General features: G+C 42.7%; 1 protein-coding gene across 4 annotated transcripts in view; it reads right to left on the reverse strand.

Annotated features, from left to right (window-relative positions):
• Positions 1 to 3,706: 3,706 nt before the first annotated feature.
• The window catches only part of col18a1a (collagen type XVIII alpha 1 chain a), an 85,424-nt gene continuing 61,354 nt past the window's right edge, over positions 3,707 to 27,776 (reverse strand). For 2 of the 4 annotated variants that reach the window (XM_084361307.1, XM_084361305.1), the window contains 39 exons: positions 27,336 to 27,407; positions 21,805 to 21,883; positions 19,936 to 19,998; positions 18,988 to 19,118; positions 18,185 to 18,211; positions 17,452 to 17,658; positions 17,278 to 17,304; positions 17,124 to 17,186; positions 16,946 to 17,023; positions 16,789 to 16,839; positions 16,524 to 16,646; positions 16,316 to 16,378; positions 15,837 to 15,881; positions 14,945 to 15,076; positions 14,774 to 14,845; positions 14,436 to 14,462; positions 13,576 to 13,674; positions 13,336 to 13,371; positions 13,114 to 13,203; positions 12,986 to 13,018; positions 12,218 to 12,253; positions 11,345 to 11,404; positions 11,171 to 11,248; positions 11,019 to 11,054; positions 10,861 to 10,914; positions 10,606 to 10,677; positions 9,395 to 9,469; positions 9,090 to 9,120; positions 8,654 to 8,707; positions 8,526 to 8,560; positions 8,293 to 8,427; positions 7,563 to 7,725; positions 7,327 to 7,391; positions 6,963 to 7,091; positions 6,807 to 6,839; positions 6,400 to 6,720; positions 5,617 to 5,814; positions 5,334 to 5,449; positions 3,707 to 5,193 (listed from right to left, as the gene is read on the reverse strand). In XM_084361307.1, the coding sequence (XP_084217433.1) occupies positions 4,980 to 5,193; positions 5,334 to 5,449; positions 5,617 to 5,814; positions 6,400 to 6,720; positions 6,807 to 6,839; positions 6,963 to 7,091; positions 7,327 to 7,391; positions 7,563 to 7,725; positions 8,293 to 8,427; positions 8,526 to 8,560; positions 8,654 to 8,707; positions 9,090 to 9,120; positions 9,395 to 9,469; positions 10,606 to 10,677; positions 10,861 to 10,914; positions 11,019 to 11,054; positions 11,171 to 11,248; positions 11,345 to 11,404; positions 12,218 to 12,253; positions 12,986 to 13,018; positions 13,114 to 13,203; positions 13,336 to 13,371; positions 13,576 to 13,674; positions 14,436 to 14,462; positions 14,774 to 14,845; positions 14,945 to 15,076; positions 15,837 to 15,881; positions 16,316 to 16,378; positions 16,524 to 16,646; positions 16,789 to 16,839; positions 16,946 to 17,023; positions 17,124 to 17,186; positions 17,278 to 17,304; positions 17,452 to 17,658; positions 18,185 to 18,211; positions 18,988 to 19,118; positions 19,936 to 19,998; positions 21,805 to 21,883; positions 27,336 to 27,407 (3,423 nt within the window). In that variant the 3' untranslated portion in view covers positions 3,707 to 4,979. The remainder of the gene's footprint in view (positions 5,194 to 5,333; positions 5,450 to 5,616; positions 5,815 to 6,399; positions 6,721 to 6,806; positions 6,840 to 6,962; positions 7,092 to 7,326; positions 7,392 to 7,562; positions 7,726 to 8,292; positions 8,428 to 8,525; positions 8,561 to 8,653; positions 8,708 to 9,089; positions 9,121 to 9,394; positions 9,470 to 10,605; positions 10,678 to 10,860; positions 10,915 to 11,018; positions 11,055 to 11,170; positions 11,249 to 11,344; positions 11,405 to 12,217; positions 12,254 to 12,985; positions 13,019 to 13,113; positions 13,204 to 13,335; positions 13,372 to 13,575; positions 13,675 to 14,435; positions 14,463 to 14,773; positions 14,846 to 14,944; positions 15,077 to 15,836; positions 15,882 to 16,315; positions 16,379 to 16,523; positions 16,647 to 16,788; positions 16,840 to 16,945; positions 17,024 to 17,123; positions 17,187 to 17,277; positions 17,305 to 17,451; positions 17,659 to 18,184; positions 18,212 to 18,987; positions 19,119 to 19,935; positions 19,999 to 21,804; positions 21,884 to 27,335; positions 27,408 to 27,776) is intronic. The other 2 variants (XM_084361308.1, XM_084361306.1) reach the window with 1 other exon arrangement.

The raw sequence follows: 27,776 nt of genomic DNA on the forward strand, positions 1-27,776 counted from the left end.
TTATTACCCTTTCATTTGATGGGGAAACATGTTGGTCTAGTGAGAGGCAGAATGCATTAAAATTGCGATACTCGAGGACACGTGCTGACGATTTACGTCAAGTTTAATGCACCCTTATTTTGCTGTATACATGCAGATGTGCGCATTATAAATACGGCTGCTCTCCTCTCGGATACGACACGTAAAGGAGGTCACAAAACAATTCCCTGCTAAGTAAAGACTGTTAGTGCTCTAAGATATTGTTAGATTTGGGTTAATGTGACAGCGAGTCAGCAGCCTCGGCTAAACACAGAGCAGCGATCTGACAAGCTGTGGCTTCTTGCGACCGCCCCGATTGTAATTAAGTCCCCCCCGATATCTGGTTGTCACCTTGTTGTATCATTACCGTAGCTGGATCATTTCGCTGTACTTAGTTATTACTTAGCGCCCACTAAATATAGCTTTCCCCAGGCAGCCAGTGTGATAGCACTTTCGCAGCAAAGCCAGCTGTGGGTTATTACATCCCGACCACCCCCCACCCACTCTAACCTCGCTCAGTCAAGAAGACTTAAATGGATAACACGCCACTCAGTGAGTTTTTTTTCCTCCCTCAAGATTTACTCAAACAAGGACATTGAGGAATTGGACAGGGGAGTTATGATGCTAGTTTATTTTGCTTTCAAACAGGGACACTGCAGCGACACTGAGCCCTCCCCCCGCACCACCACCACCACAGTCAATTAATATAAGCCTTATAGCTTTTCCTAAAGGCTGCTCAGCGGGTTGAGATGCTTAAGAGGCAGATTTGATGAAATCGAGTGGGAAGTGACCGTATTTACTGATTATTTTTAGGGAACGCTGGCGTTTTATCGCACAGTGGGTGCAGACTCTGTGCTTGATTCTCAAATGACATGCCAGTAAAGATGATCCTTTCAGACTCCCGATATTTAATACCAACTCCAGGATGAGTTGATTGAAATGTGAAACTTGGTGTAAACTCACTCCAGCAAAGTTTATATAATGTTCACTGTCCTCTGTGTTGAAGGGCAGGCTTGTTTAGTACATATTCAGGAAAAAATAGACAATATAACAAAATGTAACTGTGTCAAAAAGCAAATGAATGCAGAATTAGCAACATGTTTACAGGGTCTAAGCATCTTGTCTGGTATTTTTCGTGATTGTACCGGATTCAGCACATATTGATATGATAACTAATGAGTGATGATATCGATACACCGAGGAGGAAGGTTTGCAGAGACATTGATCAAAAAATTGATGTGACGCACAGGGACAGCGGCGGTGCATGTGAGGTCACCGTTGGCATAAGTCATATCCGACCACTGAGTAGCAGCAAGGCTTCTCTGTATCAGCAGTGTTAATAGTTATCAGGTGCTGCAGTCTTAATGTTCAGCTTGATGCTGCTAAAACACAAAAACACAATGAAAAAAGTGTAAGAGCTCAGTTAATTTGCCTTTCAGGTCATAAAATAATATATTGTACAGACCTACTTAAAAACACTGAAGCTGTATGAATAATTTTCAACTGTTTGTGGTCACTAGAATGTGAATCCTCCTGACTTTGCTGATTCTCTGACATTTTTTGTCTTTCAGTGACCGGTTCTGCTGACGTGTGGTTGGATTGGCACGACATTTGGTGCAGATATCCATGAAGCCCAGAGGATGAATCTTACTGACGTTTCATCAAGTCCCCTCATCAGGTCAGCATTTCTCTAGTCCGACACACAGCCTCGGCTGTACTGTGTGCTTCACGCTCGTTAGTTAATTGTCGCATGCGAACACGCTCACCGATATGATGAACACGGTGGAAACAAAAAGTTGCTCATTCAGCTTCAGAATGTTTTGGAAAATGTTATTTTTAACTGTGTGCTTCCTGTTGCATTTAGACTTAATAACACACTGCTGCTCTCCATACTTGACTGTTGTTCTCCAAACTTACCTGTGGCTGTTTTTTGTTTTTTTTCTTTCTTTTTGGCATTTGATATTCAGCTTTCACCATACTCTATTTTTAAATTTGGATATGTTAAAATAATGGAACAGAAAACCGATGCTGTGGAGACGCTACAACTCTTTCCTGTTGAACATTCACAACATGAACACGTCCTCCACAGCCCTCTGCTGCAAATATGAAAAGGCCAAAGACTTAATTCACTCTGAAATAAGTGTTCTTTGCTTGTAAGCTCAATACAAAAGCATCATAATATATATTTATCATAAAATAAACGTAAACGCTCTGCTGACGCAGCACTTTAATATACAACACTATAACTTGCTATACGAGCCAGTAGTTAAATATCCAGAGATTGTCCGATATGAACAGGATTGAAGTGTTTGGGATACACTGAGCATTTTCTGCCGTTTCAAAAAGTTGCAGTCACCACACCACCGATCTTGCTGACTTGCATGGAGGTGGAAGCATTGAAGCTCCCCAGTTAACACATTACATCGTCTTTATTTGCCGGATGGTTGTCTGGCCACCTCACGGTGAAAGCACCCCCAGGAAAAGAATAGCTAACTAGCTAACTAACTGCCCACTGTAGCTTCATATTTAATAGACTTGTTCATATCTTATCCTCAGCTAGAATATAAATTAGTATCTACTGACATGTTATTTTTGCAGAAGCACAAAGCATGAAGGAGTTTCTGATCCTGTCCCTGTGGCCGAGGGTCTTGACTTCGACAGTAGTGCGAGTGAAACTGCCAGGACTGACCCTCAACCCGTCAAGGACAAGAGAAGGTCGCCCAGCAGCTCAGTGAGGACTGCACACAGAGACACCATGTTAGTGGAGTGTTACATTACATGCAAATTTCACAGAGGTGAGAGGTGGGTTTCTTTCAGCACATTGTCTCTATAAAGACATCATCCGTACCTAAATGTAGAGGGATGAGACACTGTGGCCATTTTATTCTGCTGTATTCTGTGATTTATCTCATTACACAATCATATCTGTGCCAGTTTGGCAGAATCATCTCATCTCTGGGCCTCATATTAAGGGATAAGTAAGTTACCGTCCGCTGTCACTACCTGAAAGTAAGAAACTCTCTTCCGCTGGGCACGTCATTCTAAAGTGACTGCCAAATTAGGCCAACTTTGAATAATTCAAATTAATCTTCTTAATCAAATATCATCTTGAAACGCCTCCTAACTTTAAAGAAGAGATTTGAGGGGATTTCATAAGCCATCTCCAATGACTGGTGACCTAATTCAGTTTCTCTTTTAAAATCCACTTTACTTGTAGACCTACAGCCAACGTACTCATGATTGCCTGCTAATTTCATTTTTTTTTTTTTTTAAATGTCGAACTCAGGAGCGATGTGCTGGCGTCCTAATTAGTGAAGAATGGAGCTCATCTCCCAACAATAATTTAACAAGAAGCACTTTTATGGTTGTTCTGTCATATAAGGTGGTAGATGAAAAGTCAATATATATATGACAAATAGATATTAGCAATTCTATAGTTTCGATTTCTTGGTTAAATTGAATTAACTCACACGCGTAGATTAACTGTGAAGGTGAACAGATGATGTACGAGCTCCTCTCGTCGCCTTTGCAGACACTGATTTGTGGTGGAGTCGATGCCACCGGCTACATGTCATCGAGCAGGACATAAAACCGGCGGTCGGGGCAGCTGAGTGACACGCATGAAGGTCACGGTGCTGTCAGGGGTCGACGGCAGAGTCAAAAAAAAACACCTACGTACAGTCCGTCGCATTATTGTTGTAGTTGAAAATGACTTTTATTCAGTGCCTGGGAGAAACAGTACAGCACAATTTTGTTATAAAAATGGAAATCCACAGGTTCAGTCAAGACATCAGTAGCACTAAAGGTCCAGGTTAGTCTCTGAATTCAATGCGAGGCTACTGCAAAAACTGTCTCCTTTAACATACTGCTTTTTTTTTTTCTCTTTTTTTCTGTCCCCCAACATCCGTGACAGCAATCAGTCCAACAAAGATTAGCAGCAAACTAATCATTTTCCAGCTTACTCACTGATAGGTTTTAATAAAGTGGTAAAAAAAAAAAAAAAAAATCATCATTTTCAATTCAAAAGGCTCAATTTCAGCTAGAAGGAGTCTTGCCCTCTGGATGTGGGATTATTCATTACAGTGGTGTCTGTGTCCAACAAGGTCATTTAAATTTAGTGGGAAGTAAAAAGCAATCCGGACGCACTTGAGCAGAAACGGCTGTAACATTTACATATTTGTGGAATAATGAATACAAAAGAAGTGGTTCATTATATGAGCTTATTTTGTAAAGCGGTCCCGGTTTGTGTACTGAGGCACAGATTCAGATCAGAAGCTCTTTTAAAGAAGAATTAAACGGTCTGTGCTGTGTAGAATAAAAATTAGGGTATGAAGCATTTATTTTCATTTTCCAAATCGTTTTTTTTTTTTTTTTTGTCCTTAGATAACTTCATTTAAAAATAAATATCTAGTATCTTCTTTAAATTTTTTTAAAATAGTCTTTAAAAGTTTGCTGCACCCCGTCATAACCCACGATTCTAAAAATGAAATTGGAAAAAAAAAAATGTGGAAATGATCAATACCTAAAATAAAAAAAACAATAACAGGATGGATATAGCATTATTATAAACAGTTTCAAAAGGTAAAACATTGATAACGTCAAAAAATAAACAGAAAAATCACAAACGACAAACATGTAATATACAGAATTTCTTTTAAAAAATGGATACGATTTGAGAACGCGTTTAGCCTCTCCGCTCTCGTTTCACCCCTTGCAGAAAATATGTGCCGATGCCCCCGAGAAAAAGGACCAACACCCCTCTGTTCGACCCATCTCTTTGGCGTTTGTGGAGGGGAGGAGCAGACAATGCAAAGCGTCTCTGCCAGGCAAAGAGCCACAGGGCCAGTTCATCGACGCCACATGTTCACAAGGCGTGTTACCAGGGAATTAAAAAAGTGTTTAACTAGGGCCCAGAACAAAAACATAAAAAAAAAGAAAAAAAAAAAGAGGATGGACGGGATTTATTTTTTGGAGTGTGTTGTGAAGGCGTTCTCGATGCAGAGGACGATGTAGGAGCCGGAGCAGCTGCTGGAGCTCTGCTGCAGGAGGTGGCCGCTCTGTAGCGACGCTGCCAGACCAGTCACGGCGCGGTCGCCCGCTCGCCACGTTTCGCAGTAGTGGTCTGTTTGCCGGTGGCCCTTGTTGCTCGAGCCGTGCCAGACCATTTTCTCTGGCCTGGAGGAAAAAACAGAAACGAGCACAGAGGTCAGGATACGTATAGGCTTGACATGAAGAGCTACATGTTAGCCCGCAGGCGTCTGCATGTAATGTGATTATTGTACAATCAAAATGACGCCCAGCTAACAAAGACTCACCATGCGCTGTCCCTGAGTATGTCTCTGCCGTCGAAGGAGTAGATCGGTGCATTCTCCCTCATTTTGCTCGCGTTGTCACCAAATATAGACTCCCAACTGCTGAACAACACTTGGTCCTGCAAGGGAGAGAATAGGATGCCTTAAATTTAATGTCTTCTTCGTGTGTTTCTCATAAAGCAGTGAAATCACAGCAGTAAACAACAACCAGGAAGACAAAGTTCAAGTACATCACATTTGTGCAAAAAAATGCAGTACCGACACCTCCCCGGCAGCAGTGTCTCACCTTGAGGTTCAGGATGGGGAGGCTGTCCCTGTCCGACCTGCGGACGATGGTGTGGAGGTCTTGAAGCTTGGAGGACAGGAAAGCTCTGAAGGTCCCCTTCAGGCCGACAGCGCGGGCCTGCTGGAAGCACAGGAAGTCTGCCCCGCGTATCCCTCGCATGTTGCCGGTTTGAGGGGCGTTCAAAGCGATGAGGTGTAGCTGAGGAAAGAGACAGATCTATGTTAAATAACTGCCTCTTTTACAGGTTGTTGTAGGTTTTCAAATGATTGTTGCTGTCGGGTAAAATATTGCTGCCTTATTTCTAAACGTATCCCCCTGGGTAGTCCAGAAGTCTCACTGTCTGGCAGTGCGCTTCATCGCAACGTCTTCACTTTTAACTTGACTCACATTGACGTGTCTGAAAACTCAACCAGACTCACTCAGTTACTAAGATTTGAGTTTTTGTTGGACTGTTTGTTCTTGTTCATACGCTGTGTCGTCCCACAGCAAACAGCTGACTGCGCTCTGCATGATGCATTCAGGTGCTGTTTGTAAAATACAAATGTTCTCTCGTTCCTGTCATATCCATCTTTTCAAAGACTTTCTGGTTAGTTAGTTAATATGTAGACGGGTCCTCAGCAAAGTTTATATTATTAATTTTTGTTTACTTTGATTAATTTGTAAAAAAAAATAACATTAATTCATAAAAATAATCAATCTTCATAGTTTGTTTGTTTTAGTGTTCTTGATAATCCAAATTGTAGCCTTGTGGATTCAAAAAAAGCCAAAAATAAAAATACTCACTCCTGTTCCTGATGCGTCCACGTGGCTAACAGGCTGCACTACAGGTGGGCTGGGCCTCCGCTGTGGAGTGACAGGGTATCTGTTCTCAGTCTGCCGGGTGGCTAATCCTCCATCTGTCTGACCCGTGTGTCTCGGGTCTGGGAATCTGGGGTCATACTGTGGAGGGTATCTGGGCTCCACAGGCGGGTGAGGTGGAGGCTCGATGGGTCGTATGGAGGAGCCACCCTGAGAGTAATGTCCAGCGCCGTTGTTCTGAGACTGGTCCTGGGACTGAGGGTACAGGATGACAGGAGGGGGCTGGACCTCTGCCACCTCGTTCTCCTTTAACGGAAATTAAAGAGAATTAAACATTAAACAGTCTGTGGAAGTGAAAAGGCAAAATATGATTTTTCCTCCGTCAAACTTACCAGATCTCTGAAGAAGGGACTGTACTCTCCGAGCTGAGGGGAGGAAACAAGCTTTTTATTAAATACTGACGTCTCAGTTCACTTTGATAACAGCAGCAGCTTTAAAGTCCAACTGTATTGAAGCTCTATGGTTCAGGTAAAAGTAAAGTACTGTACCATGACTTGTCGCAGTCCATCGCGTACTCTCAGATAGAGGTCTGCTTTGTCTATGATGTAGATGAGGCTGCCCTCTGCCTGACGTCTGGCAGTAGCAATCATGACGTCATATGACCTCAAGACGTTGACCTGTGGAAAATGAATACACAAAGTTTTTAGCTTTTGTAGACCGTAAATGAAATCACTGATACATGGCTGCTAGTTGCTCTTCTTCAGGTGAATGTATTTTAAACACAACGCGATCAATTTGCCCGACACGTTCTAGCGCGCAGACCGATCGTGACGCATAACTTAGTCTCAGTGTCAGCCGAACAATAACATAGTGACAGTTAGAGGATTATTGAAATGCAGTGATGGCACTTACCCCAGAGGAGAGAGCAGGACTTCCAGGTGGACCAGGAGGACCAGGAGGTCCGGGGACACTGACAGCTTCAAATGAAAACAAAAGCTGGTTAATGATTTGGCTTACGAACGACTCCAGTGGTCATCAAGTGCACACATTGGCTTGACGTCACCTCCACACTACTTAAAGGAGGGACAAGGAGGATTGTAGAGTTTAGAGATATCAATAATATTCCATCAAAGAAAAAAGCCACTTACGGTGATTGGGTCTGTATGCTCCAGCTCCGGGAAGAGAGGGAGATTGGGGTCCTGGAGGTCCAGGTGGACCTGGAGGACCTGGACGCCCATCGTAACCAACCCCTGGAGGCCCTTGTGGCCCCTGGGGTCCAGGAGGGCCCCTTACCGGATCTCCCTTTGGACCCTAACATGAAAGAGAACAATCTAAGTTAGCAGGAACATCATGTGCTCACTATAAAGGTAAATCCACACATCTGGGCCGTGCACACCACAGACTGTATAAAACATGGGCGTAGCTTCTGAGACGTCAACTACGGGTTTTTGAAGAGCCATTGTGAAGCTCAGTCGGTGGCCTCAGCCGTCGGCATCTTGGCAGCGCCTGACTCTGCCTCAACTCCAGTTAATCCAAAAATGAGGCAGGCTGAATAAAGCCTGGTTGTGAGCAGTTGGCTAGACAGCTAGCTGTCACTCAAAGCCTGAATATAATTATATATACCGATGTATCACCCCTCCAGTTGTCATGAATTGGGAAGTTAGCTATAGAGACCAAAGCTGTTTTTGTACCAGGCTGTAAACATGTTTATTTCTGCTGTAAATTCGGGCATTTTAAATGAGGCTCGATGGGGATTGACTCGCTTTCGGAGCCAACCTCAGGTGGCCATTCGACTGACTGCAGTTTTTGACACCTCTGTGTTGGCTTCATTTGGCTGATACTAATAAATATACGACAAATGTTTCATTCAGAACTCACCGGCAGGCCGGGTTTGCCAGGAGGCCCTTGTGGACCTTGCACTCCTCCTCCAAAACGTGGGTCATAATATCCACCACCAGGCTCTCCCTTTTCTCCCTTCCCACCTTGCTCTCCACGCTCTCCCTTCAGTTCATTCTGTCAGAGAAAGGTCACCATTATGAAGATAACTCTTCTCACAGTACGTCCAACACACTAATGAAACCGACAGCTGGTGTAGTGATACGATAGTTTACCTTGAATGCGTAAATGTCGAAATTAGAGGCTGCTCCTGAAACACAGAGATGTTTTAGTAAATTAGTGCTCTTAGTTCACGAGAAAAACTTCTGCAGTGCAGGAGATATTAATGCAAACTAGGATTTACCTGGGATTCCTGGAATACCGCGATCACCACGCTCTCCTTTCTCTCCTTTGGTCGCTACAACACAATATAAGTTTGAGCATCGTTGAGTTAAAAACAATATCTCACAGCTGTGTCTGACATTGGCGCTGAAAAACTCTTAGCACCCCGTGTCATTGATAGTGATGTCTTCTGTGTTTTATCAAGTCATTCTTCAAGTCTAGTAAGACCTGACAGCTTAATCTCTTGACAATAGAGTGTATATCCCCTCAGGCTGAGGCAGCTGGATCAGACCGAAATTAAGATAGAACTGTTTATCTCTGCAGACACTTTAAACCTTTTCTAAATCTCTCTTCCTTGACTGGCACGTTCACTAAACTTCTCCATTGCAATCCCTCTCTTTCTTACAGTGTTACGTATCGCTGCTAAAACAAGAAGCTGTGTGTGTTGGAGGTCATACCTGGGTAATTCCTCGAAGCGTCATCGTAGCGCTGTGAGCAGAGGGAACAAAATGCTCAATTAAGCAATTCCAAGCTCGAGCCACAATAAACGAGAGGTTTTATCTCAGGTTTCTGCTAAATTATCCAGAAAATAACAGAAGGAAAGCACCGGATCATGACCGTTTGACTGCTTTAATGACTTGGATGTGATACGGTTTACGTACATGAGAGGCGTGAACTTAGGTTTATCTGTAGATTGTAGCATAAACTCCAACAAATAAGTGTCTAAAATCTAGTTTAAGGTATGAGGTTGTGGTATACTCACGTTGAAGCGATCTATGGGAATGGCCGGCCCTGGAGGTCCGGGTGGTCCAGGTGGGCCTGGTTGGCCAGGGACGCCCTGATGGAAACAACAATGTTAATTAGACTTAACTTAGACGGACAGTGATTTGATGTTCTGGACACAAATGATTGCTGCCGTTGATGTAAACACTGGTACAGTTTGGATTCTCCTAACAAAAACTGATGAGCCTGAGAAATGTAAAGCTTTGATTAAGATTAAGGACGCTCACTCTGGAAGAATCCATGAGAAATAGTGTATCAACATACATGTCTATGTCTATCAATATTTATGACAGCAGCTCACTTAAAATTAAAACAAATGGCAGTGCACAGTGCATGTTTTCCCTGAGGAGGCAGAAGCACAGAGCTGACATTTGTTAACTTAAACAGGGATGTGTTTCTGTGTCCCTGGTGAAGGGATCAACAATCTACTTTTCTGGAGAATCATAGTTATAATAGTATTTAATCCCCTTTTACTTCTGTCTCCAAACTTCACATAACCTCATCCACTAGCAGATCCACAGTATGTGAATAAACCAATAGACTGATGGAGCCAACTGGGTTCTGTGCTGATTGGACCAGTTACAACACAGAGCTCTTTCAAAACAATCCAATGTGAGTTACTGCGAGGAACACGGTGGATGAGGAGCTTGTGCCAAATACAAAACCTGTCTTTAATGCAGTATTGTGTTGTCATGGTGCAAATGGAGACAATCTAAGTTATTTTAAATCTACAGTCAGTTTCATAATTTAGAAAAAAGATTGTGGATCGGGATTTAAATGGGTCATGATTTTATCTGTCAGCTGGATCGCCACTTCCAGGTAGTATGTACGGTAAATAATGTGCAACAGCTAAGGTATGTAAGTTGTACCAAAACATAAGTAGCTGGGTGCAAAAGGATCTCAGGACAGGTTTCCTGCTTTAAGGACTTTTTTTTAAGAACGTTGGGAACGAGACTCGAAAACCTACTTTTCTTACAAGTGGGACCTTTAAATGAGGGTCAAATGAAATAAAATAAGCTAACAAGCTAAATTAAAAGCTAGATGGTCAGTTTTCAATGCAAGACTCTTACTTTTCACCAAGTATGTGTAGTTTATGTGTCCACACCAATGTTTCTGGAGTGACTGTCTTTATTAACTTCTGTCACTGTTAATCACCGTATCCGAAGCAGTGGTAAAAGTAGTAACACTTACCGGGTAGCTGTAGCCAGAACCAACACTGGGCTCTCCTTTCTCACCCTTGTATCCATTTACACCAGGGCGACCCTGAAGGGAGAAAGTCATTGATTGATATTTTCCTGCTCTTTTACAGAAACAATGGTAAAAACTATAGCAAGTTACAGTAAGTAGTTCGGAAAAATGAATATATGGTTTCTAATAAAAACACAGAATAGTTTTAACTTTTATATGAAAATATATCAGCGTAAGACCACAGGGACGGGAACTTACGGGTCTTCCAGGCATTCCAATTTCACCCTTAAGTCCAGGAGGTCCATACGGGCCCTATAACAACAAATCAAGATGTTAAAGACAATGTGAAACTAATAATGAAAACTTCTTTGGTACGTGAAAGTAGGTATCTTAGATGGAATTGTTCAAACACTTACAGTGGGTCCAACGGGTCCGGCTGGTCCTCTGTCTCCCTGCAGGCATGGTTAAAGAAGACAAGTTAGTTTTAAATACAAATGTACAAATGTAGCACAGAGGAAGCTTGAATGCAGACAATCAACACACATTTAGACATGAACACCAGACTCACCTTCACACCTGTTAGCCCCTCCAGAGACAGAAGATTTCCATCAGGTCCGATTATTAAGCCCGGCTCACCCTTCTCACCCTGAACAGCAGCAACGACAAAACACAGACTCAATTACAGCCGTGTCTCAATGAAGACTAAATTAATAGTTGAACACACAGATAACAAAGTCTTTACCTTCACTCCGTAGCCCACAGGGCCGGGGTCTCCTCTGTCGCCCTTTGGCCCGATAGGACCCTGCAGGATAAAGAGAATAAATAGAGTAAGTAGTCGTTTGGCAACAGGACAGGCTTTGTTTCCCCGAGATCAATTCAAGTCCATGTGATGAGCCACTCTATTAGTTTTTGTCCGTACAGTGCAGCTTCTGAACTGCTGAGTGGACGACTGTTTGCATATCGAGTGTGTAGGAATTAGCAGATGAACCAGTAATTAAATGAAAAGACCAAAAACCAACAATCCATCGATCCTGCTCACAAGAACCGTTTCTGTAGCCAAAGCTTAATATAGATTACTACTCTAAACTCTGTACCAACATCTCTTCACTCCTGTCTGAGCAACCCTTTCTAAAAACTAGTGCCCTACTGTTTAAGGAAAGGACTTACATCCCCTCGAATGAATGAAATATTCATTACAAAGCGTGAAAGTATCACAGAAAAGGTTTTTAGTCATTATACATCGAAAGTTTAACTCTCAAAAATGTACCTAAATGGCTTCAAGCGGACTATAAGTATTGGTATTATAAGTATAAGTTGTGATCCTTTTTTTAAGGTTTGCATCAGACAGGATAGAAAAGTTGTCATGTTCAGAGAGATATACCTACACATTTTGATCTTTTCATGGGAAGTGTTGACAATAAATCAAACACAGACTAAACGTAGACCAACAACAGGCAGGAAACAGGCCTGTATTTTTAATTACCGCCTGTCGAGAATCTTATAAGAATGCCACAAAGACAAACACCTCAATTATGTATGTACGGATAAATACACTGCACATTTATGGTGCTAATAAGGGCAAGGTTAATTATTTATGTAATGCAGAGAGACTTACAGGGAATCCAGCTTGACCAGGTAAACCAGCTCCTCCCTGTGTAAGAAAACATAAAACATTTCCACAAACAGCCTCATTTGATTCATGTTCTGTGTTTTGCCAACAGACGAGCGTGCAAACATTTATTTCTACTGACTTAACATGTAACAAAACTGATTCTGGTCCTGATTGATCTGAGCCGACTCTAAAATGTAGGTTGTGAAATAAGTGCAGCTTTCACCAAGCGTGAGTAAATAACATACAGCTGCCCTTTAAATAATGTATTCAAATGGAAACAGATGTTTTGTGGTTGCATCATATAAAAAAAGGTCAGACTGTGATGACAACAATCACACGTCCTCATAAAGTTTGATGCGTCTGTCGAACAGAGCTTCCACTGTTGCAGCCCGGACACAGAACAGTTGAGCTAATTGTATGTTTCACCATGTGGTCCGACATCTTGTCATGTCTCAGCCGGCAGCCCGCTCTACGGTTTACAATTACAAGCGTACAATTAATTTTATATGTGTTGTAAAACGCTCAGTGAAATGTAGAGAGCCGTGTGAACTTTATAGTAACACCAACTGCATTTAGATTTAAGTTTGAAGGCGACATCTGTGGCACCAGTGTGAGCGTTTTAAAAACAGAGGGCAAAATGAGGAGGAAGCCGTGTGTGAATACAACAACTGTGCGCCCGTGCAGCCCTGCATGTATGTAGTAATAACTCAATTATCATCGACACTCTTAAAACTAAGTTGTGTTCGTTATCGCGGAAACATGAATACAGACCTGAGGCCCGACAGCTCCAGCAGCAACGTCCAACTGTACGACACAAAGAGAAGAGTTCAGTTAAGATGTAACAGTAGTGTAAATGTAATGACTCTGCACGTCTGCCACTGCGCTTTTTTGTCACTTACATTGTCAGATGACCTGTAGATGATTTGTCCCGGTGGTCCAGGTGGGCCGGGCGGACCTGGAAGTCCGGTTCCATCCCGACCTTGATCGCCCTGAAACCACACACACATTTGCAGAAGTGAGAGGGACGCTTGTTGCAATGTTGGATCGGCTTATTGAGAATTGCTGTGCAGTGAATATAATGTATGAATGAGCAGATGTTTAGGGTTAAAAATGATATTCACCGTCTCTCCTTTGTCACCTTTGTCACCCTTCGGTCCCTGTAGAATTAAAGAGGAATGAGGCAAAAGATATTAAAACAAAGGTGAAAGCACTTCGTTAAGGTCTGACGAGAGGAACGACCTTCTTATTCTTTGAACATTTAAGACAATAAAAGCACAACTCATATTACATTGTGTAGTAACATTATGACTTTTCACTTTTTTTTTAAGAGTTCCAGATCTAGAGGGGAGTATTTACTCTACCTGAGGTCCAGGGAAGCCGTCCAAACCTGGCTGTCCATCTCTTCCTACAGATCCTTCGCTGCCCTTCTGACCGGGCAGACCGGAGAACCCGGGTTTACCCTGCAGAGGTGCAATCAACACAAGTTACACCAGAGAAACACTCAAAAATAAAGTTACAACAGCATTTCTACCCATGATGTGAAAAGTTTGGCAAATATCATACATCAAAACACGACTCTGCAGCTCTGTGCAGCTTCCTGCAACTCTCTGCTCATATCTCTGTTGTTGTGTTGATGGTGGACCAAACCTGAGCCGTTTGTTGCTGTTTCTGCTGAATGTGCAGACTTGTAACACAATAACTTGGGGATAAACTCATGCGGCGCTGCTGTTTGTCTTTCCGCTCCTTATATTTTCATGCATTATACTCAATGCAATAATCTGTATGAATCTATGCCTTACAAGTTTATTTCTCATTTTATTCCACTGCTTTTTATGTCCATTTATCGATTTCATTGTTGTTATGTCCAGCTATTTCTTTAGACGGGGCATGGATCTTATCTCCTCTCGGGAATCAGTTAAGCTTCAGCTCATTTTTCTCAACCCTAATATCTTATACAATTAACCTGTCAAATGACAGCAGAGAAGCCTTCTGCCAATAACAAACCTGAATGTTAAATAAACCAATCAGGATACATAGAAAACAGTCGCTTCTGCCCGAGAGACCCGAGTGTCAGTCCCAGGTAGCTGTACCTCAGGCTTGTTTGTGTATTTCCACTCATTTATAATAGCAATAGTTTGCTTTAAAATTAGAAAAACAACTGGTGAAAGGGGGGCAAGACGATAAGATCATGACAGATTACTGGAAAAAATGAGTTACTTACTGGAAGTCCAGGCAGGCCAGGAGGACCCTGAAAGCAAACACATTTTCCTTGGTTATTTGCACGCTCGAGTACGTCTTCCTAATCTATTTGCAGCTTCCTACTAAAATATGTTAGAACAGTTTCTTTAAATATTCAAAGACATGTGAAATATAGACCTGTAGAAAAAACATGCCATGTTGTTTATATAGAAACACTAAAATGTTTTCATGAGATTGTTTCAACACCATTTAAAGAATTTTAGCCGAGGAGGAACTCTTGCTTATTTTAAAGTTTGTCTGTGAGTAGGACATATCGTCTTACATATAACCTGAAGTATTTCTTCAATACTCAGTACTGACCTGGCTTCCTTCTGGTCCTCTGACGCCAGGAAGTCCGTTGCCGAAACCTCCACCAGAGCCCTCCATGTCGTCCTTCAAACACCAACAAAGATTTCATGACAAACCGCCAAATTACTGCGATAAAATGTAGCATTTCATTTTTCTTTTACTCCAAACGTGTCGATAACTTACAAATCCAACACGATAACTCGGTCCGGGAGGCCCGGGAGGTCCAGATGGCCCAACTGGTCCCATGGGTCCAGGCAGACCAGCCAGTCCGGTCTCTCCTGGAGTTCCAGGCGTACCAGTTTCTCCTTGAGCTCCCTGTAGGATGGAAGGGTGAGTATAATATCAGTGTTAAGAATAAAGAAATACAAACTTACAAAAAGATTTCAGTGAGTTACATCAAACCATGGTCGGGTAGATTGTTAAACTCATTGTCAGGGATCTCATGCATCCTGCACAAAACTACTGGTGTGTCGTGTTATCAGAACCAGTACCACGCAGGAGAATAACTGCACAAACACCCATGCTCATTGTTCTCGGGCCAGACTCAGACGTGTTAAACCAAACAATATCCGGCACTCAGATTAAACTTTTAAGTCACATCTGTAGCTGACGATATTTGACAAATATTTGCATATTGTTAGAAGACACAAATCCTCTGTGATGGCTGACGTGCTGGAGCCCAGTTACCTGCAGATGGGAAGGCTTAGGGAAGGAGGAGGAGGATAAATAGTGAGGCAGCAGATTGGTGAGAAAAGAAAGGTAGGAGCTTGGCTGGAGAAATGAAAGGGATGAGAGAAGCTTCAGAAATAGTTGGATGAAAAGTTGATATATCATTCTAATTACAAGAATGGGCGCCATTACACATCCCCGAAAGAACGCCGCCGAATTAGACTTGAATTTATGTACCTTGTTCTCAGGATTATGACTAATAAATTCTCTCTAATACTTGTTACAACAATGAGGGAAATGTGCATTTGATTGTGTTTTGGAGCATTGGTCTTATTGAAAAGCTGCAGCTGCTTTAAGGTACAAACAACAACAACAACAATGAAACAATCAACATGTAAATACACACCTTCTGTCCAATTGCTCCTGGAAGACCAAGCTCGCCTGAATCCCCCTGGTGGAGAAAAGAAGAGGACACAACATGTCAAGTAGAAGCGCCAGTGAAAGTTGAACTGAAATTTTAAATCTCCTTCTTCACTCCTGCGTTACAGACCAGAGGGCGTAAAGCTAGCGTCTTTTCACGGTGCCAGTAGCAATGAAAGCAAATGACCAGACTGTCAAATCTCACAGCACCGGGTAGTCCGGTAACCTCAGCGATTCAAATAACGACCCAAATCACAACAGTACGTAACGTAGGGCTTGTTCAGATAAGCAACTGCTGACAACATGGATCCCCAGCAGGTCGACTGCTGATGTGGTGCTTGGATTTGAAGTCTCTGCACTAATATTGGCAACAACCACCAAGGACATGTGCACTTACTCACATCTCATGTTTACTTTGACCAAAATTGAGATTTGTTAGATTTCCAGAAGAAACAATCATTTTACCTTTTCTCCCTTGGGACCAGAAGCTCCTGGGAGGCCATCAGTACCCGGAAGACCAGGCAAGCCCTAGAGTCCAAGAGATTTGGTTCAGATATACAGAAGTTGTTGACTTGGTGAGTCTGTGCTTCATTTTAATTAAGATTCAGACAGTTCGAGGGTTTAGAGAATAACTTCGCTAGTGGTGCTATGAGACAAATATATTGACACGTACCGGTTGACCGGGTGCTCCATCCTTTCCTGGTGGTCCGAATGCCCCAGAGCTCGATCCTGCGCTTGCTGTTGAGGGACCAGGAGGACCGGGGGGACCAGGAGGACCTTGTGGGCCTGGCAATCCCTACAAAAATAACAAGAAGGATCTTTGTATTTAAGTTTACAGTAATCTATGATGTTTACAGTCCTACAGCAACAAGGATGATGTCCTTTTACGACAGTTTGTTAATGTTGAGAGTCGTGTTTAAAATTTCAGCTCTTCTCACCCGAACAGAGTCCAAATCGGGGAACCCGGAGCCTTCCATGTCCACAAAGGTCTGAAACACATTGACATCAGTTGTATGATTCACAAAGGCAGGCAGTCATGTGCCGATATACGTTTTTGTAAAATGCAGCGTGTGACTGAGGTCAACATGAACTCACAGATCTGAGTCCTGGTCCTGGGGGTCCTGGAGGTCCTGGGGGTCCCCTGGGGCCAGGTTGACCATCTCCATGGTCTCCCTGTATGCACGAGACTCATTAAGGACATTTCTATTTCACAGATTCTACTTTTATGTTTTGAGGATTAATTTTCTGTTATTCTGGTAACTGAGCTTGTTACCTTGTCTCCTTTAGGTCCAGAGTCACCTGGTGTTCCTGGAAAGCCGGGAGGTCCCTCAGGACCCTGAGAGGAAACGATAATCAACTTTAACAATCCATCATTCCATTCATTTCACTGGTGTTCTGAGTGTTGTGCAGGAAAAAAAACTACTTACAGTTTTTCCATCCTCACCAGGATCGCCCTGTGAGATTGAAACAAACACAAGTTGTAAGAAAGAAATTTTGATTTTGGAATATTGAATATTTGAATCTTTGGATGAAACTCTCAGCAGGACATGCAACAAAAGAAGAAAAAATGAAAATAAGAAAAAAGTTCTTGATCTACTTACTGGCTCTCCATCATTTCCTGGTGGTCCCTGGGGGCCCGGGGTACCTGGTGGTCCAGCTGGTCCTCGGGGTCCAGGGCCACTGGAGGAAACTGAGCCGTCACTGCCGACCGAAAACTCTGTTGCGGGCCCTGGAGGGCCAGCGGGACCGGGGAGCCCAGGAGGTCCAGGCTCTCCCTTCGTTCCTTGGTAGCCAAAGCCTGCGCTGCCCTGGAGATAAAGAAGAATAACTGTTAACTGAGGTAGAGATTAAACAAGAGGGATTACACATGTGAGCTTTTATGTACACAACACAACTGAATTCCCCTATTTGAATGTTGAAATGTTAAACAGCCTTTGTGACCATTAGTGTGCAGATTTCTGAGTTTACAAGGTGCACTTGAATGCACCATGATGTCCCCGTCCAACTGTGTGTGTCAAACACAGCAGAGGAGGGAAGCATCGATAAATCTCAAAGTGATGTCATTTACACTTCATTAAGTATTGTAGCCTTCTTTAGACGAGGTATTCGCGGGGTCAGGCTCGACATGCTGCCCTGTCTGAGGTCCAGACTTTGAGAAGTCCAGGCTCAGATCATTGACAGCTGTTACATAAATGTATTAAACTGGTGATGTTGAAGAGGAGCGAGTGACACAGACCAACAGTCCTTATTTAACATCTCTGTAGCTTTACTTCCAGGCGACTTGAATCAAAATGCTGAAAGTCACCACACAAAATGAGACGATCTCTCACTTACCTTTAATCCCTTCTCCCCCGGTTCCCCCTGAAAATTCAAAGAAGAAACAGAGATGAGTCGGTGTGTCAACATCTGTACCGTGGAGCCGGCTGCACCGGTGGAAATGAAATTCTGCTGAGTCGCAGAGATAAACTCTCTGTATAACAAAAAAATAACCAACCTCTAAAACTTTTTATAACTGATGACATTAACCAACATAATATACACGAGCTGAATCAGAATATAAACTTTGTTGTGTTTTTAGTGTTTGTCCTGTGTTGTGCTTCTTTACACCTTGTTTGTGTCTCACACTACTTATAGTTACTTATATTTTCCTGTAGGTTGACTGTATATTGGGGCAGGTGTGTTATATGTGTGTTGTTTTTGTAACAGCGTCGTCACGTCAGAGGATTTTCCATTTGATTTGTGATGACATTTAGGCTTCATAAGACAAAAGATCTACACACACGTGTGTACACCTTATATTTAAATGTACCAAATGTAATAAAAACACAAAATGTCCACAAAGAACATAGAAGTGGCTCAACGTAATGCACATGTTTGCATGCAGTTAGGACTTGCAGCTCCCTCTAGTGTTGCTTTGGGAGATTTCACCACAGCTCACATCGCTGCTGTCCTTGCTCGTCCTCACAACAACTGACTTTGTGTCCCCGTCTCAACCTTAAAGGACAAATCTGCTTAAAATAAAGTTTTCCTGCGTCAGCAGTGCATCCAAACTCTCTGCAAAACTGCAGGACAAACACTAAAGTGTGCTGCTCTAATACAAGTTTTCTTTTCACGATCTAAGTTGAAAAAGTCCAAACCTTCTCTCCACGGGCTCCACCTCGTGAGCTCGAGCCAAATCCAGATTCCCCCTTCGGCCCGATTGGACCCCGTTCTCCTTTCTCTCCTCTGTCCCCTCGGTCACCCTTGTCTCCTTTAGCCCCGTCTGGCCCTGAAAACAACGACACAGGACGGAGTCATTAATACCCTCCTGAAAAGACCTTTCAGAAATGATTAATGCTTGTATCCCACATCCCAAACAATAAACAGGACCCAAAAAGAAGAGGGGAGAAGAGGAAAATGAAAATGACTCTTTGCTCGATGGAGCGAGAATCCCAGCGTGCACGGCTGTAATTTAAAAGGCCATGTCTGAATACACCTTCCCCACACCTGCATGCATGACCATCCTGAGATTTATGTTCTGTTGTGAGCTGAATTGACCTTAAACTCTTCCCACTGAACGTGTCACCTTCAGTGGAGCTTGTATGAAATGCGGCCCACTTCTTCATGTCGCTGATCTCCAACAAAGCTGCCAAGCACCGCAGAATGATGTCCGGCTTTTTCAGTATTTCAGTTTAAGGGTTTAGCGATGGAGAAACAGATCTCATGCATCTAAACGTCATATCATAGCATCACTAGGCTCAGCTCATATGCAGCTAGCCCTGCGTGTCCAATTCTTCATATTTCTCTAAGAGATATAAAAATTCCATTTTCTGTTTTTGCATGTTTTTTCAGGGAGCTACAGCTGAGTTTTTTGTCCTCTTTGTCCTCTATACAAACATGTCCACCACCCTTCATGAACTCAAAAGCATAAAACACAAAGATTCATGCTTTCTTGCACTTGTGCCCCTTTGAAATCCATGTGAGGTCCTGCATGAGGAGTACACATGAGGCAGGCAGAACATCAGACCAGAGAATATAAAAGGAAATAATAAAAAACACAGGCGATGTGGATGCTTGTCTCTGTGTTTTAAACCCCCTCGACCCACCTGGTGACCCGGGAAGTCCGGGCCTGGACCCCGCAGAGACTGAAACGTGCTCGGAGTCGCTCGCTGAACACAACCAAAAGACAGTGTTACATTAAGTCTCCAGGTTTACACTGTTTCATGTCAGCTTCATGGATCCATGTGGAACAAAGTCCCACTTAACATCAGAGCAGCTGAGTCGGTGCTTCAGGTTAAAAAGCCGTGCAGACAAGTGTTTGGAAAATATTTTGTAATGTCTATTAAAATGATTTTATGTTCTTTCATATTCTGTTATATCTTTCTTGCTTTATTGCTCATAAATTCCATCTCTTCTATTACATTTTTAATTTATTTCTCTATGATTCGCTGTTTTTGCGCCCACTGTTGTGTGGTATTTTAAAAAAGTATTATAAAACCTTTTGTGGCTCCAGAGGAAGCTGCATGTAATCTGATAAATTGCCTCCAGTGATGTCACTCAGTGGCTGCGTTGCATTGTGGGTAATGTAGGCACCAGGTTTTGAAAAGCAGTCCACTGGTCTGTTGGAGTCATTATGGATGGTTTAAAAACAAATGAACAAAATCGATACTTTTTCATAGACTCTCTTCTTCCTTCTTCCAAAATCTGGTGCCTACACTACCCACAATGCAATTTAGCCACTGAGTGACATCACTGGAGGCAGGTCAGATTACACGCAGCTTCCTGTGGAGCCACAAAATGCTTTATACTACTTTTTCACATATGCAGCTGTACTCCCCACATTTAAATGTGTAAAACTGGTGGAGTTACCCTTTAACAAACAGACATTTACAGACATTTTTAAATATTTTTCCCAGTTTCAGATTAATTGGGAAAGTCAGGGTTTTTGAACATACAGTACTGACAGTAGAGTCATTTTTTTGTCTCTTGCTTCCTCTTCACCCAATCATGACTACTGAGATCTGTTAAACGCTCTTTCACAGGCCTGTATCTTCACATTTAGAGTTAATATCGATGCTTTTTTTAAGTCAGGCTCACCTAAAATGTGACACTGCTCCACAAATTATGTTTATACACGTTATGTTGCAGACGAAAGCCATGTTGTGCCACAGTAGGTCAAACTCAGACTATTATTTACAATTTGTCATTCCTGTCAGTACCACCAGATGGAGCCAACGGTATTTTTTAAATCTTACACCAAGTGGCTTTAATGATAATTTGATGACACCAGGCAGTTTGTCTTATCCTCTACTGGAACAACTTTTGAAAATGCAGCAAAAACAGACAACAAAAATCTTTTTCATATGATCTCTGGATTAATCACTTAATTAAATAATGGGTAAGTATTAAGTATGAAGATCCTTCTCCAAATGAATCTAAGTAGTGAACATTACTTATTAACACCTGCACTGACACTCGAGTGCTTCTCACAACTTCCAACCTCTAGTTTGCATTAATCCTCATGTCCACTAGATGGAGACAAGCGTCAGTGAATCTGTTTCCGACTAGATCAGACAAGCGTGTTCAAGGAAACATGAACCCTGCGACACTGTGTGCTGTCAGAAACATTTCCCTCAGGTGAGCCGAGTCACGTGTCGGCTTCATGGGGAAGTACAGCATCTATTTTCCATCTTTGTGAGTAAAAAATCTAAATTTATGAAGGGATGTGTGCACAAACAGCAAGGGGGCAGATCCAAAGGCATCTGTAAAAACACTCTGAAGAGGGCTGATAAAAAGTATGTTAAACTGTTCGTCTGTGCAGCTCATAAATACAGAAACACAAAAATCCATCTGAAGTTAGTGCTGATGGTGGTCCAACTAAAGGACTGTGTGTGATCTTTAAATCCGAAACAATGAAAAAAGAAATCCAGCCGTTTTTTATCCAGGAAGTGTTGATTGTATCCAGATAAACTCACCTGTTTCTCTTGTAACTGACACTTCCTCTTTCCTGATCACCGGTGGCTGCTGAATGGGTCGGGAAGATGGAGGAGTCGTCTGCAGGGAAAAAGAAACATATTTAAAAAAGAGTAGTAGATGATGATATTTACAGGAAGCCTGCTGTAGATTTTATGGCTGTTTCCTCTGGTATCCCCCCTCATTGAAGAGCCTTGAAAACAATGCCAGAAGAATGCCACAGCGTGGGAAAAAGTCAGCTTGTTAACATGAAATCCCAAACAATCCCGACAAAAAAAAGTTTGAGAACTTTCATTGGCACTACTGTTTACGGTTTGTGCAGTCAAAGCTCTCTTCCTGACTGAAAACACTGTTTCCCAGCTCTACACCGGCGTGAGACTGAGAAACCAAGGACAGAACAAGAGCTTTCCTTTCCCTTTTTTGTCAAACTGTTGTTGTCGTCAGTAATTGCAGTTTATGTGTTCGTCGCTGTCAGACGTCTGGTACCTCGGCCTGTGAACATCATGAAGGCCAGCAGGAACACAGCTCTAAGATAGGCTGGACACTGAATGTTGCTGGTAAATGTCCTTTTATCCCTGTTTGTGTTGTGGGCTTGTTGTTAGCTGTGTAGGCTAGGCAACCCTCTGTTGACGTAGCATTAGGTTAGCTACGTAGCTAACGTCAATCAAAGCACACACAGCGTTATTATTTCATCAGCACTTTCTGCCAGGGGAAAGCAAAACATAAAGCTAAAGACATTCTGTGTATACGACTGCATTTTGTCACAATAGAGACAGAAATGATGCTTTTATAAAAGAAGAACTGTGCATCCTTTATAGTGAAGTGTTGTCTGTTAGTACAAACACAGCAGGACTGACAGAAGCAACAGGAGCGATTGTTGGCTGGGGGGGAGGAGGTGAATAATGCAAACACCCCCCGCCTGTAGCTCATTCTTCACCGGTGACACACCTCGATTGTCACCTGTGGAATTCAAACGAGTCTTCGGGATGAAGAATGTCTGAGGCGGGGGGGCGGCTGAAGGGCCGAGTGAAGCCAGTGTTGATAATTAACCAGTTTCCTCTCTGGGAAGCTTCTCTCCCTCGCCGCGTTGCACGGCGCTGACTATGCTAAGAATTTTGGCCGGACCACTATTGACTCTTCTAAAGTTGATATATGTATTAATGTGATAAAGAATACCCCGCTTGTTTCACTCCTTCACCTATCCATCACAGCCGGGGACGACGGGCGGGAGGCTCCGATCCTTTAGAACATAGTGTTGATGGATTTGAACCACACAACCCCCCGAATCTAAGAGCAGGTATGCAGCTCCCTCGGCGATGAACATACTCCACCTCTGCAGGAGCGGAGGATGTTTTTTTTTTTTTAATCCTTTTTTTCAATGCAAGCCCTGTGGAGTATCTCACAGAGGGAGCTTGGCATATGTTTTTGTGTTTTTCCTAAGAATGAAAGAAAAACAGGCCGTTTATAAAAAAAAGGTTAGACTCTCCCTTTATTTGATGATAAATGGGAGAAGGTGCAGAAAGACGCAGTCAAGATTTTTTACCTTTTTCCCTCTAAATTTTGCAGCGTTTCATTGAGACTCGGTCACTTGGTGCTTGGAATTTATTTGAAAAAAGTCAAATCAAGGCTCCTTTAGCACTCAGCTTCACTTTTCCCCAGGCCCACACCAGGACTCATGATTAAAAACACTTGTGCAGATTGTGATCCTTTCTGTTGCACCTAATCATTTCTTGGTAAATGTAATTTAATATATTTAATGTGTTCTCTCTGACTTGTTCTGCTTATCGAGTAGAAGTGGACTGTGAGTGCCCTGATTGCAGATTTTAAAGCCTCTGTGCACGTTTTTTTAGGGAAAGCACAAATGGGAGGAAATATGTACAAATAACTCCGAGGTCAGCATCTTCGCTAGAGTTGTTTTCATGTCATTTGATACCGCTTATGAGTGAAAGACATGAGCAGAACTGGTGGTCAGCTCTCAGATCTCGTCAGTATAACTTAAGTCTTTTTTCTTCAGGCAGCGGTCATGTGTATTATGTTAAGACAACTTTATATTTTTTATAGTGTACTGTAGAGCGCTGTTAGTGCTGCTGAATGTGAACAACTGAACCAAACTTTTATTATAAATGCCTGAAGGACTTTTTCGTCGAGAACACTACAAAGACTCATTATTGCTGCGTTCAACTTAACTAATGAGGCTCAACTACGATCGATATTATTAGATCTCACTGAGGATTACAATGCACAGTGTGCTGGCTGCGTTTAACAGCATTATGTTAGAGTTTCTCCAAACTGTCTTGTCAGCAGTCAGATCATCAACCATTAAAGCTGCCGGAGCATTTATACACAAAACAGTTAATTAGATATTATTCCTCACCTAGGCGGTCTCCCTCTTTACCATCTTGTTTAACACAGAACGTGTGACATAAAAAATGTTGATTTTTGATAATAAGTGAGGAAGTACGCATGTGAAAACGCATTAAATAATAACAAAAGTCGCTCTAGTAAAAGTAAAAGCAGGAATAAGCAGATAATTAAACGATCTGTACGTCAGGATCCTCTTCACGGCTGCCGAGGGGAGAACAGGAAGGAGAGTAGAATTAATCTGATAATGAAAGGCTCATTTCTTTAATCTGAATTTATAGTTTTTGTGCATTTTGTTCTGGTGCAGGCAGCTGACAGTTTGCATTACATGATGGAGACTTTGCACACATCGTGGTTATTCTATAAATTTTTCATGACAGTTTGGCCGAACTCCAACAGGCACGACTACATACAGCAGATCAGTTTTTATTATTTATGGGTCGCCAAGTCAAGTCGAGCCTACAGCTCTCATTATAGTTTAACTATTTATACACAACAGCCTTACGTTTGTTCCCATGAAGACTTCAGATGGTCTTTCTTTACCTGATGGTCATTACAGACAACAACTAAGTGGCTGTAATCTACCTGAAACACTCCTTTAGCATCCCACCCTGTTAGCATCATGCTCTTGCATCACTTCCTGTCTGGCCTTCATGCTTAAGGGGACACTTGAATTCCTGCAGCGACACTGTTAAGGATGACCGACTACCCTCGACATCTATCACCACGAATTCCTCGGATGACAAAATGGAAAGTTACACTCGTACGACTCTCCCTCTCTGGCTCGCCTCTGCCCGGACTTGCCTTAATTGCACCGGTCGGACAATTGTATGCAGAGTGTAGGTTTGTGTGAACAGACATCAGATGGAAAACAAAAATGTCGGCAGGTAGGAATTAAGATGCCAGCTGTTGTCTTTTACATCACATCGCATATTACATGATGCCTGCTGAGCAGATGGAAAAAGCCCCCTTGTAAAAGTCGCAGGGCATCAAGGCAGAGCACGATGAAGAGACTTCCGATTTGAGGTACCCGACCCTGCCCTCCCTCGCCGTCTCCAACTTTTCTTTCCACCTCTGTGAGTTCCTGTGCACAGCTGATTGAGAAAGCAGTCAGAATAACAAAGCCTGGAGGCGTGGGGGGTGGGGGGGCCTCTGACTTGGATCAGATCGAGTCCAAATTGACATCTGGTTTTTCTAACTCTTCACTATAATTGCGAGGGGGAGTACATGCACGCACACGGGAGGAGGAGGAGGTGGTGGTGGTGGTGGTGGTGCAGGGCGGAGGTGCGTGGATATCTGTGACGGTGGGGAGACGTGAGTGGGTGTCTGTGGAATCTGATTGCGTGAGTGTGAGAGAGACGGGAAGCAGAGGGAGGAAGACAGGATGACAAAGAGGGGAGATAGAGGAAGTGACTAAAGTAGAGATGAAGGAAGACACCGAAAAAGATAGAAGTACATGCAACGATTTAGAGTAGTGGTTCTCAAACTGGGGTCAATGGGACCGACAGAGGTCCTTGAGTGGGCTGTAGGGGGCAGCCAGCCAGAGGTGGAACCCAGTCGGCAAAATAAAGTTTGGCAATGTACGTTTAATGTTGTGACAAATGTCCCGACATCCCGTCAAATGTATCCCGTCTCTGGCTCGAAAGCTTCAGTTTCCTCAGCTTAATCTTCAGCTATCAGCTGTAGTGTTGAGAGGTTGATATGCTCCATATGACACAAACAAATGTGAACGTATCCACAGTTTGAAGAAACGTAAAAATCAAATGTTTTAATCTGTCGACTGGGCTAATTATCTTGTTTTGAAGTCGGAACAATAAGGAAAGAAATATTAGATTTGGCAGTTTTGATCGATTGTAATTTGAAGTGATCCTAGTTGGGTCATCTCTGGAGGCAGCAGTGGAGGAAGGCACAGCACCGAAATCGATGTTTGTGTAAAAAAGAGCGAGCTGGCGAGGCGGCAGGACAGGACAGGGATGTGACATGTTGATAACATGTTGTGTGTGCGACCCACATCTAACTCAAAGAAGAAGGACAGCAACAAAAATGTCTGCAAACTGGCTAAAAATCCCCCAAAAATGATATTTAAGAAGACAAAAGGTCTGAGAACTGGAGGGACGATGAGCTCCACAAGCTCCTAAAACCTTTTCATTTAGAAAGCAGCGCCCAACATCACACTGGATGCCGGCGCTGTTGTGTTACACGTCGTGCCTCTTCGGCTGGCAGAATGCCGACATGCTACCTAAAATACAAACTGGGGCGACAGTTGTTTTGTTAAGTTTAACGATCTCTATAAAAAGGGCTGGTGTGAGTGAGTCAGTGAGTGGAACATTGCCAGTGTGCACGGTGCTTTATCATCTGTCATCCATCTTGTGATATCTGTTGGGTTTGGCCTTCATCCAGGTGACAAGTCTACAGCTACATCTGTCCAAAGCACACACACACCTCACCTGACACCAGGTAAAGCTCCTGGTATTTGAGCTAAAACTGACATTCAGAGCTCAAAACTCTTCCGGCTTGTTTTCCTTTTCCATTCAAACAGCTATGAGCAAAATATGAGAGCAATAAAACTCCAGAAGGATTTTAATATTAACTCCCAAACTTCGGGGAAGTCCCGTTTCAACTCTCCAAGGTCATTTTTCTTTCTCGTCCCGAAGAGGAAACTCTCTGTGTACAAAGTCTTTGTCCCTAAATGTATAAGACAGAAGCAGCTCGATTTCCAGACATCAACTCAGCAGTTTTTAATCTCTCCTGAGAGATGAGTGTTCACTCGCTTAAACCGAGTAACCTGAGACATCTGCGGTCCATCTTACACTGGGATGACTCGGTTTGCAGATGCACCGAGCGCTGCTAATAATCTTCGTTAGCCGGGTGTACATGTCAGGCTTGATCAGCTGTTTGAACAAAGCACTCTTGATTTACAACTTCACATCAAACCTATCTGGTTCCAGTGCAATTTCCAGTGAGAAAATGGAAGACCGACTGTTAATCTGTCAAAGGTGTATCAAGAAGAATGAGGACGATAGATTAACTGTGATGGAACGAGCCGTTATTAATGAAAAGTAATTAAGCCGAGCTAAAATAATGAAGGCAAACAAAACAAAAGCTGGTGAGTAAAGTCACATGTTTGAAATGAGACAAAGAGCTCAGTAATAAACACAGAGTTGCTTCGTACCGTCCATCTGTGGTTGTCCACGGCTGGTTTTGGAGGTCTGGATTCCACGTAGCCGCTTCCTTCACCTGAAGCCTGAGGAGACCAATCATACATTTTAAATTCAATTTAAAATGTCCACAAGATGTTCATCATTTGTTTTATTCAATCTTCTTTTAACTGTGTGTGCGTTGTCCCGTTCATGAACTCCACTTGAATTCTTGGTCAAATTAAGTCAGCTTCAAAAGGAATTTAGCAATTTAGGACAACGTGCATATTTCACATACATAACCTCTTGTTGCTCTGTGTGGAAGCATTATTTCCCCTTTTCTAAGCTGTCTTTATTTCTGTGCTTCTTTATTCAAGCAGAAGTAAAGATGTTCGTGGGAAAAAAGAAAAATGGAAGTACTGATTCAACTTCTTTACTCAAGTAAAAGTAATAAAGTACAGGCTCGGAAATGTACT

Source organism: Pagrus pagrus, assembly GCF_965226575.1.
Source record: "Pagrus pagrus genome assembly, chromosome: 9".
Taxonomy (NCBI): domain Eukaryota; kingdom Metazoa; phylum Chordata; class Actinopteri; order Spariformes; family Sparidae; genus Pagrus; species Pagrus pagrus.